This window comes from Mustela nigripes, chromosome 12 (genome assembly GCF_022355385.1).
Source record: "Mustela nigripes isolate SB6536 chromosome 12, MUSNIG.SB6536, whole genome shotgun sequence".
In the NCBI taxonomy this organism is placed as follows: domain Eukaryota; kingdom Metazoa; phylum Chordata; class Mammalia; order Carnivora; family Mustelidae; genus Mustela; species Mustela nigripes.
In genome coordinates, this window is record NC_081568.1 from 11263465 (window position 1) to 11276862 (window position 13398).

The following is a 13398-nucleotide window of genomic DNA, read 5'->3' on the forward strand; positions in this document are numbered from 1 at the left end:
CTGCTTAACTTTTACTCCCATTCTGTATGTGGTGGACGTCAACTTGCAAGAACATTTATGTAATTAAATTTATGGAATGTTTAGCTTTGACAATAGCTTAGTAGTTTACAGAATAAATTATCCTCAAAGACCAGGACAGAGGCATTGAAGCGTCTTGTTTTCTTAGGTTGTATTTGTATGTTTTCAGTGGTCTAGAAAGGGACAGGAAAACATTAACTCTGTGGTTAAACTTGAATTGCCTGAGTTGGGAAGCTTTGAGCCTTATAAAAATGTCAAGTTAAACTGGTTGTCTGTGGCTTGATAACCACTATCTTATCCAAAACCCACTCAGTTTTGGATGCTCCATTGCGCATAAAATGATATGAGACTTAATCATTATTGCACATAATATTTATACAGAGATGGACTTATGCTTTTACAGTAAGAGCTGCTGAAAACCACATTGGGAGAGCTGATCAGACATGGTAGATTAGTGTTCAGTTGCTTCCAGTTTTTTCCTTCCTCTGCTTCTTGTTTGTTATAGTTTTGACAACAGAATGTATCAGGGCGGGGGGTGGGGGTTGGGTCGGCCTAGCCATCAAATGAGACAGAACATTTTTTTTTTTAAAAACAGATTTATTTTTTTACTTATTTGACAGACAGAGATCACAAGTAGGTGGTGAGGGAGAGGGGAGCAGGCTCCCTGCTGAGCAGAGAGCCCGATGCGGGGCTCCATCCCAGGACCCTGAGATCATGACCTGGCCACAGGCAGAGGCTTAACCCACTGAGTCACCCAGGCGCCCCAGAACATTGTTTTTATGGCATGTATACCTGTATTTTATTGTAGGTGCTCGACTGGATTGAGAACCACGGAGAAGCGTTTCTGAGCAAACATACGGGTGTGGGGAAATCTCTTCATCGGGCCAGAGCTCTACAGAAACGTCATGAAGATTTTGAAGAAGTAGCACAGGTAAAACCATAGCTTCACTGTTTTCTGCCATAAATACCTGTGTCGTTGGTTTTGAGTTCGTTTTAGCATTTGAGATGAGTGACCCTTGGCTAGATACGTTTAAAGGTGGTTCAGAGGAGGTAATGCTCAGATTTGAGAGTAAGGTTGTTCTTACCTGCTCAAAAAGATGATTTTGTCTGTTGGTTGGGCCATAAAATAAGGTGTTCTTGACACAGAAAACTGCCCTGAATGTTTTCCCATACTTATTGTACCAATGCCTATTGACTCATTTATGAGATTTCACCTGATACTCAAAACAGTAATGGCTCTTCTTGCATTTCTGTAATGAGAGACCAGCGTTTCTTGTCCTTCTCCAGTTTTTTTACATGTGTGTACTTAGAAAGAGGATGTAGAGTGTGTAGTGTGTTTAGGGCACGCGATTTGTGAGTTGGAGCATTGGCTGTGATGCTCACTGTGTCATTGGGAAAAATCTCTTCACATTTCTCATATTAACTTTCTTATCTGGAAAGTAGGCACTGCAAAGGCTTCTGGGAGGAAGTCATGTGTGCATGGGGCTGCGGGGAAGTCACCCGGGCCAGGGCCTTCCTACAACTTATTATTTGGTAAATGTGCTTTGAAAGAAAGTGGAGTGAAGGAGGGAGAAATGACAATAACGTGGGTATTGTGTGTGTCTGTTCTGTATGATATGGAAGTTATAAGGAGGTGTAGGGGAAAAGTTGCTTTAAAAAGAAGTTGTCTAGTAGGATGTAGCCAAACTGAAATACATTATTGTAAAACCAAGGAACCTCAAAGACAACGTCTTAAAAACAAAAAGAAATGACAAAACAACTTCTCTGAGAAGGACTATTAGAAAGATAGTCGACTTCTCGGGGCACCGTTGGTTGAGCAAACGACTCATGGTTTCTGCTCAGGTTGTGATCCTTGGAGGTCATGAGGTCGAGCCCCGCGTTGGACTCTGTGCTCGGTGGGCAGTCTGTTAGGGAGTCTCCCTCTCATTCTGTCCTTCCACTGACTCTCTCTCTCTCTCTCTAGAAAAAAAAAAATCTTAAAAATAAAGGAGGAAGGAAGGAAGAAAGGAAATAAGGAAGGCCACTTCTCACCAGGAACCACAGGTTCTGGAAGTTGGTAGAATAGTCTTAAGGGAAATTAACTCTGAACCTGGAATTCCAGATCCAGGGGAATGATCGTTCAATGATGACAAAATGCAGACCAAGACTGAATGAGTTTACTCCTCAGATGCTTACCGGAAGAACTAAAGCATATAGTTTATTTTTTTATTTTTTATTTTTTTAAAGATTTTATTTATTTATTTGACTGAGAGGCAGTGAGAGGGGGAACACAAGCAGGGGGAGTGGGAGAGGGAGAAGCAGGCTTCCTGCTGAGCAGGAGCCCGATGCAGGCCTCCATCCAGGACTCTGGGATCATGACCTGAGCAGACACTTAACGACTGAGCCACCCAGGCGCCCTAGTTTATTTATTTAAAAGATTTGTTTATTTCAGAGAGAGAAAAGGAGAGTGCATGTTCATGAGAGTGGTGGGGAGGGGCAGAGAGAGAGGGAAAAGAATCTTGAACGGGCTCCACACTCCACTATCATGCCCCACATGGGCCTCGATCTCTTGACCCTGAGATCATGACCTGAGCCGAAACCAAGAGTAGGATGCTCAAATGTCAGCGCCACCCACGTGCCCCAAGGCATGTGGTTAAGTAAGAATAATGGAAGCACCCGCTGCAATGTGAACTACATTGTAGTTCTACAAGAATAGGCCCTTTGTTTTGTTCGCTTCTCTCACACTGACCCATGCAACAGTGCCTGGTGCGTTTAAGTGATCAACAGGTGTTTATCAAATGAATTAGTTAATAAAAAGGAAAGCATCAGAAGGAAGGACTGGGATCAAGATTGAGCATAGAAATTGACAAGTGTATGTATAAATCTAAGGACTGACCATTTAAAGGTAGGCTTGGAGTAGTTAAAAACAGGACAGCACAGACATGGGTTTGGGGGCTGGCAGGAGCCACTGCTTTCCTAATGCCTGTAAGCCTGGGGGCATGTTAGCACTTCAGAGTGACCACGTACAGTCTAGGGATAGAAAGTGTTGCTTCCTAGGAATTCTAGCAGGAAAAGAAACACAGAAAACTGAGTAAATAAAAATTCATGGAAATGGGTCTGGTGGAAGCAAAAGAAACAAAACAAAAATCATGATAGAAATCACAGAATAAGATGTAGTAATTTGTTCATAAGTATCAGTAATTATAATAAAAACAAAATAGATTTTACTTGTAAAGAGACAAAAGATTCTCTGATTATCTCTTAAAAATTGTGCTAATAAAAACATTATTAGAAATAAAGAGGTTCTTCCCTTATAAAAGGAAGAATGTCAACAGATCCAACACTGTGGTCTCATCTGTAAGAAAGAGGAGTAAACCGTACTCTGTGTCCGTAGTTTTGCATGACAGGGTTCAGATGCACACTCCTTTAGGGAACTGAATCGGGGCTACTTATGGGATAGCAAAACAGTCTCCACTTAAGTCTTGTTCAGTGAAAATGCCTTCTCTGCATGTCTTCACATTGAGAGTAAAAATGGCAATCTCGGCCTTTCTACTTTCTCCATCTCAAGAAAGGAGCAGGAAAGGATGGTGTGTTCAGCAGCCTTGCCTCAGGCATCTTCGGAGCATTTTTCTTGTCTGTTTTATGTGTGGTGTCCATACTTCATGCCTGTTGGGAAATATTTTGTCTTCCTGTTGTAGAAGAAATATGGAATATGTGCTCTTATCTCCCCTTCATTTTTTCCATGCGATAAGCTACTGCTGTGACCGGTGTGGTTTGGGATGGACATGAAATGTGTCCTATGAGCAAAGACTTGAGGCACTGAGGAAAGTAAGAGGCAGAACTGCGAACAGATGGGCTCTGGAGATGGAGATGCTCCCCTCAAGCAGCACAGTCCCCCACGGCGGTAGGCTGGGCTGCCCTTGCCTCTCCCCACGTCACGCCCTCCCACGCTCCCACTAATGGGACGATGATGGCCTGCCGATCATCCTTGTGTGTCCAGCACTCTGTGGACCCTTCTCCCTCCACTTCCTGTGGTTCCCTCCATTCCAAATTCAGTAGGCCTCTGCTGTGCCTAACGCCCTTTCTTTTCATGGTAAACTCATTTCCTCTGGTCTAAGCTGTCATCATCTAGGTCTAAGGTCTCAGGTCTAAGACATCAAAGCTGTCAACACCAGTTCGCAGGGGGCAGCAGGAGTGAGAAGACTTTCTCTGTAGGAAACTTTTCTATGTAGGAAACTTTTCTGTCCACAGATTTCTAGGGCAAGCCGAGAGTCAGAGTAGCACCCCTGGTTCAGAGAGAGGCAGATGCTTGTTTGCACCCACTTCTGCCTACTCAGCTGAGTCCCAGTCCTTTCTTATCTCTGCTCATTGTCCCTGGGATCATAAGGGGTGCCTAACCCTCTTCCCCTTACATTGAAACTGCTTACACCCCAAATCTGAGCTGTGCATCAAAAGCAGCCTTGAGTGCAAACACTTTGTTCACTTTGTAAACATCTGCACCCACTTTCCCTCCCTCTGGTTTTCAGATACTGGCCATGTGCCACAGGTTTGGTCCTGACAAACGGTGGCCTTGCTCTTGGGTTTGTAGCTTCCTTCACTGAAGTTTTCTGGCTCTTCCCAAGGGACACAGACTCCGTGTTGGGGCAGCACAGGCAAACGAGGCCTTCCGCCACGTGACCTTCACTACCCGTTCTCCCTGCCCGCCCCCATCCTTGACTGTCCGGCAAAGCAAATCACAGGAGAGGTGCTTAGTAGAGATCGAAGTTTACATTTTAGATTCATGGTAGTTTTTGGACAGGATGGCCTTTGGAGGCCCCTTAAATATGTAAGCAGAGGTATTGTCAGTCCTTAATAAGGAGTTGTATTTCATTCTCTGAAACATACTTGGGGGTTTAGGGCAAAGAAAATGCCTTTTTGCCATTTTTTTGTTTTTAGGGTTGCGTCTTGATGGTTCTTTTGGGAAATCCACTCTAAATTATCTTCAGCGATCTAGAGTTAGCCATTTATGTAGACAGCGTCTTCAGAACGGTGAGTTGTGGCATGTGATGAAGTAACAGGTACAAGAAGGAAGTGGTGAAAGTCTTGGGGTTGAATTCATTTAAAAGGCACTAAATATAGAGGTGTTATGTGGAGCAGTTCTGTTGCTCTGGGAAGGAGGAACTGCAGAGGAGTCAGGGCAGGTTGGTGGCAGGGAGCTGCACAGCCCTGCGTCCCGTGTGCGGGCGGGACTTCTCAGAGGAGCCACCAGCCCGGGCCTTTCTTCATTTCTCACGCCACTGTTGCCACATCAGAAAGCACTGGGTTACGTTTTATGTGCAGTTTTGCAGAGCCAAGAACCTTCTCTCTACTAATCTGACAATCCGTCCCTTCTTTACTTTGTACAGTGACGTGAGTAGCCATTTCCTATCGCATGAATCTGGGCTGACAAGTGGATGGGGTGTGGCCTGGGCAACCATGTCACATGTCCATGCAGGAGCTTTAAAGATGAAATCCGTACTCTCCCCATGGAAGCTTTCTGCATGTGATTGTTGGGAAGGGAGATGCTCTCTGGCAGGCATTTTCTCTTTTACCTTCTATGTAGATATCAGATTGACATTACTCTTTAGATAGAAAAAGCTAGGATTCCAGTAGCTGGCAAACTAAAGCCCACAGAACTCTGGTTCAAGGAAGAAGTTGGTTTCCAGAGCACAGATTTCTCGAATACGATCAGTAAATCTCTGCCATCACATCTTCCCACAGGCGGGCATCCTGTGAGCACTTCCCTCCCGTCTGCCTGTCCCCTGAGAGTCCCATCACCTTCCAAACGTATTGTGACAGCCTTCTCTTTGAAGCTGTCTCTGTCAACAGCTTTTTGTGGGTGCCGTGTAATTGTCTTGTCTTCTAGGATAAAGAAGTGTGGCATTTAGGAAAGCAGGAGACGTTCCATTTGGGCAAGATTTGCAGAAGATAGTCAGGCCTGTTCTCCAGTTCCCTGGTCGCTACCGAGCTCATTGTCCTCTTTTGTGGAGACTGTGTAAGGCATGTCCTACATTTCTGATTTGCTGTAGTTACTAGGTCCTTGCTTCCATATGACAGGCTGCTCTGTCGCAAAAAGTTCACTTTTTGATGTAAGGTGTGGCATTTTGTCTTTTAAAATAAATTAATAGTGGAGAATTTCAACCCGATGTTTACTATCAAAGATTTCCTTCAGGTTGGCCTGTGCTTACAAGATATCAGATTTCCCTTATCACAGACACTTCTTACATTTCCTAAGGCCTTCACTGCTTTTACGACCATGAGCAAGTTCCCCCATCTTCCTGAGCTTCAGTTTCCCTAGCTGTGAAAAGATATCTGATTCCTACCTTCGCCAGGTAGCTGTAAGGAGACTAGCTGTGCCGTTTCCCTGCCGAGGAAATACCCCCCCCCCCCGCCCCCCGCCCAATTATCTCTCAGGTAAAATGCTAACACATATGGATAGCAGTCAGCAGTCACTCTTTGGCTCGACCTGAATACACGCCACACAGACCTCTTCACTTCTGCTCTTAGTGTTTCGAGTCCTGTCACGCTGTAGTGTACTTCGGTTCTGTATCACCTGTGTGTGTGTGGCGACAGGGGGAGCGGTGGCAGGCTTGTGTCCTGCACTTGCCCTTCGTGGATGAAGGAATGATCCCTGGCAATTTACGGGCCTTTTAGATGATTCAGAACACTGGCTTTGTTCTTTTGTTTTAAGATTTTATTTCTTTATTTGAGATAGCACGAGTCGGGGGAGGGGGGCAAAGGGAAAAGGGAAGCAGGCTCCCTGCTGAGCCGGATGCGGGGCTCCATCTCAGGGCCCTGGGATCATGACCTGAGCCAAAGGCAGACGCTTAACCGACTAGGCCAGACTGGTGCCCCAGGGCAGTGAGATTTTTAGCCCAGAATGTAGATGCACTGACGCACCATTCCTTTCTGTCCTGGTAGTACAAGATACTTTGAAAGCTTTCTATATGCAGACTTTGGTCTGTTGTTTTTTTTAAACAAAACAGATGGAATAGAAGTAATCATTCCTTGAAATACTTATGTTCTCCTCCTCTCCTGTGTTCTCTAAGATCAGAAAACCCGTGATTTTCACTGGATTCTGTCTAAATGTAGCCCCCGGCAGTCTTCTGTTGGTCCCAGACCAGGGTAGCTATAAGGATCTGTGGAGAAAGGAAGGTCTTGTCTGCACTGCAGCGTTGCCCAGTCCGGGCTCTTCCGCGATTTTGATATACTTCTCCAGAAAAGAGGAAACCCTTCCAGCCCCACCCAGGCCTGGGCCATCCAGTACCTCCTTTACTCCTCTTCACAGGGAAGGTGGGCCCACGTCTCAGAGAAGTGCCTTTGGGGACAGGATGGCAGGCCAAAGGCAGGAGAAGGCTGGCTTCTTCCGGCTCTAAAACAGCCTCCTGACACCGCCTCCCCTTAAGTAGAGATTTAAGTACTAGGTCTCCCCTTGTAGGAGGAGCCCAGGCCTGGGCATCTGGGCATGCTGGCTCTCCTGACTGACCTGGACGAGTCACTTCCCCTTTGCACCTTGTTTCCTCACCATCCTTGGGATAAGGCTGTTGCAGGGCACAGGCCGGGGGCTCCAAAGCGTCCATTTATGACCAGTTTGGAAATCTGTTACCTTCTGAGGCAGAGGGATCCAGGGTGGGGCTCTGTCCATAGCAAGGCCGTCGGCTTCAGAGACGCTGCATGCCGACCCTGGCTCCAGCAGCCCATCCTGGGGGCCCAGGGAAAGCCGTGGAGACCGTTGTGTGGGCTCATTTTCTCCGCGTATGAAATGAGAAGTGGGATGAAGTAAATATTGTGTAGCATCTCTGAAAATTTAAAAAGTGCACTTGTTCGTTTGAAATGAACTCACATATGTCTCAAATATCCTTCCCTGCTGACAAAGCGTTAGAAAAGCTTTCAGAAACAAAGTGTTCAGTGCTGGGAGGCAATATCCCCTGCCGATCCCCTTATCAAACACAAGAGGTAAGCGACTTCATGGTCGTGGTGACAATAAGAAAATAGGGTTTAGCTCTTAAAAAAAAAAATGTGTGCGCCCTGAATAAAGCATGATACTCTGGTAGCTTCTTTCATTTCTCTGCCCAGAGGTGCAGAGCATGTTTCCTGGGTGAGGCTCCATGGGGGGATGCCTGGGTTTCCAAAAAGCCATCGTCCCCAGAAAGGTTACCTGGAACAGCCTCCAACGGTCACAGACCCTTGTCAGCAATGTACCGTAGAATCTCAGTGGCTGGAGCCCTCGATGCTACTAACTGAGTTTCACAAGGAGAGCTTTCTCTGTGCCCAGGGGCCAGCCTCTCGGGGAATGTCTCAGATAATTGTGGAAAGTACCCAAGGATTATTCCAAAGATGAAAGTATTTTTGAAAAATCTGCTGTGTGTATGTGTGTATATGTTGTGTATATGTGTATATATGTGTGTATATGTATATGTTGTGTGTATATGCATACACATGTAGCTGACCCTTAAACAACGTGGGGATTGGGGACACTGACACCACCCCCACTGCAGTTGAAAGTCCATGTATAACTTTTTTAAAAGATTTTATTTCTAAGTGATTTTTACACCCAACGTGGGCCCCAAACCTGCAACCCCAAGATCAAGGGTTACATGCTCTACCAGTTTGCCAGCCGGTGCCTCAAAAGTCCAGGTATAATTTTTGACCCCCCGAAAACATATTTAGTAGCCTACTGTTGACCAGAAGCTTTAGTGATCACATAAGCAGCCAATTGTCATATTTTATATGTTATGCGTGTTGTGTGTTGTATTCTTATAATAAAGTGGACCAGAGGAAAAAAGTTAGTAATATCATGAAGTATACTTGCAATATACTTGTCATTAAAAAAAAAAATCCACATATATATGGACCGTGCGGTTCAAATGTACTGTTCAAGGGCCAACTGTATAAACACATATACTTTGAAACTATTTTTTTAGACCAGTTTCAGGTCTGCAGAAAAATTGTGACAATGATGCAAAGCGTTCCCATACCCGGCCCCAGCCTCCCCTATGATTGCTCTTAGTCTGGGACGTTTGTCAGCATTAACTGAGATCGATGGGTTTCCTGGAGCCCCTCCTTTGTGCAGATTTCCCGAGTTTCCCCCATTTCAAGACCCCATCCAGGATGCCACGTTGCATTTAGCTGTCGTGTCTTGAGGCTCCTCTCGACTCCAAGAGTTTCTGTCATTACTTTTTATTGTTGTTAATAGCACCCAAAGCCTTTTGCTCATCAGGACACCGTTTGGATTCTCATTCATAGATTAGCTCCCACCTCGTCTGTCCGTAAGGCCGTGGTGCTTTCCCGCCTGCAGCTCAGGGGCACCAGGCCAGTGATGTGACTGGTATTGGCTCTCAGGCATCTGCTGTGAGACTCTTTGCTCCCGGGCACCCGGAATCTCCGAGCAGTTCGACATCTGTGTGTGGAGGGCTTCTCGTGGCCCCCGTCCTCCTTGGCAGGGTGCCAGACACGCCTGGGGGATGCGGAGGTCTGGAGTTGCACAGGATGGAGAGCGGAGTTTATGAAATGTGCTGCTGTCACTACAAAGCTCTTCCGAAGTGGCCTGTCATCGTCTCTGCTCCACGCAGGGTCGCTCTAACTTAGCTTCTGAGGAGGCCCCGTCGAGTGCACGGACAACCCCTTAGTGGCAGTGTTGAGTTCTGCAGTCAGATCGGAAACTGCGCTTTCAAAGGACTTACGGTAGTTGTTTCCAGAGACCATGTGAGACGTACATGGATGCACTTTCCAGCTCCGGCCGTAAATGGTATATTTTAAAGGATTGGGTCTTTTGACATCTCTTCAGTCATTTCCAGAAAGAGTTCAAAGATCCTCAGTTAATAATGCAGAACACCAAAAAGAAAAGTCTCCTGAAAACGGGTTTTCAGATGGTCAGGGCGAGATGGCGATGAGCTTCGCCTCTTGGCAGTGCGTGGACAATGCTGCTGGGAACTGCTGGTTTAGTATCGTGGGCTGAACAGTAGGGGAGCGGGGGCACGGGATCCATGCTCAGCCTCTGGCCCAGCCCAGTGACTGCCTCAGTGTCCTGATCTGTGGAAGGAAGGGGCCGTGCTGAGGTGTAGACCCAAGGCCCAGTAAGTGCTCTGGCTCTGGCGCAGGGAGAGGTGGGCGTGCAGCCTGTGTTGATGGTAAAAGCATAGACTGAATTTTTGTTGGGTTTTATGGACACTCCAAATTCTCTGTAGACACTGCACCCCCACTTCCAGCGTGCGCCAGGAGGGACGGCTTCTGCCCCGACGCTGACACCTGGGGCGCCTGCCGCTCTGTTCAATGCTTCACAGACCATCCTTCCTGAGACCATCTACCTATCAAGCTGTATTTACACTTGTTTAAAAAAATTTTTTTTAACTTGCAAGAAAGTTGGAAGTATAGCACAAAGAACTTAATCCTCCGTTAAGCCATTGGCTTTAGCGTGTATTTCCAGCAGGAAGGGACATTAGACTGTACCCCCACAATGTCACTGTCAAAATCAGGAAGTGAGCCCCGCTGCAGGCTTATGTGCTGGTCCCCGGACCCTGTGATGTCCTTAATGGCCAAAGGACCCAGGACAGAATCAGCCGTGGCCTTGAGCCATTTCACCTCAGCTGTCCCTGCGTTTGTAGCGCGCGCCCGGTTGTTCTGAGCTTTGGTGACCCGACACTTTGGAAGATCTCAAGCCTGTTATTTTGGAGCCTGCTCCTCACTCTGGGTCTGTCTGACGTTCGGTCTTGAGTACATTGCGCCTCTACATCCATCTTCAGCCGGCGCATCAGGGCCGCCGAGTCCCTGTGTCTTCCCACCCGTCGGCACCCGACTTCTACTTGTCCTGCTACGTGTGCTGTTCCGGCGGATTTCTCGGTTAAAGTGGGGTCAGCCACATTCTCCGTCGTGAGATGAGTCTCCGTTGCCCTTTGTAATTAGTAAGCACTTAGCGGGGAGCTACTCTGAAATTCTGTAAACATCCTGTTCCTCAGCCAATTTTATTTATTTGTTTATGTCTGCATGGACTCGTGGTTTCCTCTTGTTTTTGGTGGGTTATCCTCTGTTGCTATCACTGTTTACTCTCAGACCATCCCTGATTGGGCCAGGGGAAGCCGAAGCTGCCGTCTGTGTCCTGACCCACCCACACTGTTCTTAAGCATTTCCTTACTCGTGGATACAGTAAGACGCCTCAGCCTCATCTTGTAACCACTCCCCCCCCCCCCCGTCCCCCCCCCCCCCCCCCCCCCTCCCCTCCTCCCCCCCCCCCCCCCCGCCCCCCCAACCCCCCCCCCCCCCCCCTCTTCCCCCCCCCCCCCCCCCCCCCCCCCCGAGTCAGCCGTGTCTCCAGGAGCCCTGGTTCCTTGTGGAGGAAAATGGTGACTCCCGGCTGGAAAGCCAGGTGCTAAGCACGCTGTCTACTCTTGGGTCATTGCTGCTCCCGGGCCTTCTCAGGGGACAGAGGGAGAGAGGAGCACGTTCACACATCTGTGAAAACCATGTGTTCACACTCATACCTCTATTTCTAGCCCAGTCACACAGGTCAACTCGGCTTTTCCCCTTTTCCTCACCTCTGAGGTGAGGACTGTGCCTGTCATTATCCTTAACCTATCGGCTGAGGAGATGAATGTCCCTGGATGTAATCAGTCTCCCCAGGGGGAGGCTGCCTGTGCAGGGGCGCCCTCAGCCTCCCCCAGGCTCAGGCTCTCTGCTGGGGACACCGCCCCACACTCTGGGCCACTGATGAGACGCCCACCCCGCTCAGCTGTGGGACTGTCGTGTTGGAGAAGGATGAGGGATTCCACCTGTTTCTCGGAGGGACGGCAGCCTGCTCTGTGGGCCTTCCTGGAAGACCTTCCCCTGGTCTCGCGCTGTGCTGAAGCCCCCCCGCCTGTCTGGACTGCCCCGGCCCCTGCCGGCCAGCCCCCTCTCCAGCAGCTCCACGAATACAGTCAGGCCCCTAACACACCTCTGTATCTGCAGAACCCATTTGCAGCCTTTCATTTATCATGAATTAAAATGAAATGATTGTCAAAGTGTTTTTGATGCCTGTTTACACATAACTTTAAGTTCTTTAAAACTCTGGCTACTTTGTATAAGCTATTATGGTTATTTCCTTTTTCTCAAAAACATATGTCCCCTTAAGTAGAAAAAGATAAGCACAGATTACTGATAAGTAGAAACATGTTAAGAAGACGGCAACTTGTATTTGCAACCTAATCTTTCCACTTGCATTTGGGGAATTTTAAAATCGTACATCATACTGAAAAATAAAACTGGAACCCCACATTCCATCACAAGACTGGAAGGGAAAGTGAAGTGGGCATTTGTGCTCGGAGCTATCTTGGGTGTGCAGCAACAAGAAGTGGAAGGCCTTCTTTGAGTCAGGGGGCAGCCAGAAGCTGCTGCAGACACCCCATCACTGCTGGAGAAGGAAGGGCTTTGCCAGAAATTTCGGTGTTTAACGATCTAGAACAGTAATGGGAAAAGCTGCTGACAGAGGTATATTGAGCTCCTAAAGTCCTCTCTTTCCATCATTTTTTTTTGTTGTTGTTGGATTTACAGAAATGATCAGGAACGTCCCAGACTGACTTAGTTGCAGTCTGGTAGGAGGCCCAGCTAGATTTTTTTTTTTTTTTTTTTTTTTTTTTTAATTTACCCTCTGTTTCTCTGGATTTTCCCTTGTGCAGAACACATACACCAATGCGGATAAATTACTAGAAGCAGCAGAACAGCTGGCTCAGACCGGGGAATGTGACCCAGAAGAGATTTATCAGGCTGCCCATCAGCTTGAAGACCGGATACAGGATTTTGTTCGGCGCGTGGAGCAGCGCAAGATCCTGCTGGACATGTCCGTGTCCTTTCATAGCCATGTCAAGGAGGTAAGGGTCTGAGAGGCTCTGTGAACCCCTGGGGAAGAGTGTGGACTGGTTGTGTGAGAAAGTGGGCCAGAGGTGGGCAGTGATGAGGTGCAGCCCATCCGCACTGAGCGAGCCAGCGAGGACAGGGTTGTGGGGAGGGGTGTGTTAGGCACTAGGCTTCTGGCTGGTCTTCCTAGCCTCCAGCCCCACGGGGATGGCCATGCCTCTGCCAGGGGAGGTGGAAGCCTGTGTGTCTGCAGCAGTGGACCCATGGGGGCTGGGCTGGCCAACAGGAGGCGTGGAGTAGCCAGTGAGCAGGGAAATGTTGAGCTGAAGGTGCTGCCTTTAAGTTGGGAGAGAGAACAGAGCATGGCCATTTTAGCGTCAGTAAACGACTTGAACGTTGTGGTCAGAGCTGGGTTTCCTTTCTGTGTATTAGTCTGTCATGTGGCCAATGTCATGGTTGGCTTCCGATCTTATCAGACTGTGGGACTACTCTCAGATTCTCAGAGAAGTGAATTTTACGTAATATTAAATGTAAAGGTAGCAAGGCCAACCTGGC

The 13398-nt window shown here is 47.7% G+C and overlaps 1 protein-coding gene across 6 annotated transcripts in view; it reads left to right on the forward strand.

Moving 5' to 3' along the window:
• Nucleotides 1-13398, forward strand: part of TRIO (trio Rho guanine nucleotide exchange factor) — a 339733-nt gene that overhangs the window by 173556 nt on the left and 152779 nt on the right. For all 6 annotated transcript variants that reach the window (XM_059416916.1, XM_059416919.1, XM_059416917.1 and 3 more), the window contains exons 10-11: nt 827-949; nt 12666-12857. In XM_059416916.1, coding sequence (XP_059272899.1) covers nt 827-949; nt 12666-12857 — 315 coding nt within the window. The remainder of the gene's footprint in view (nt 1-826; nt 950-12665; nt 12858-13398) is intronic.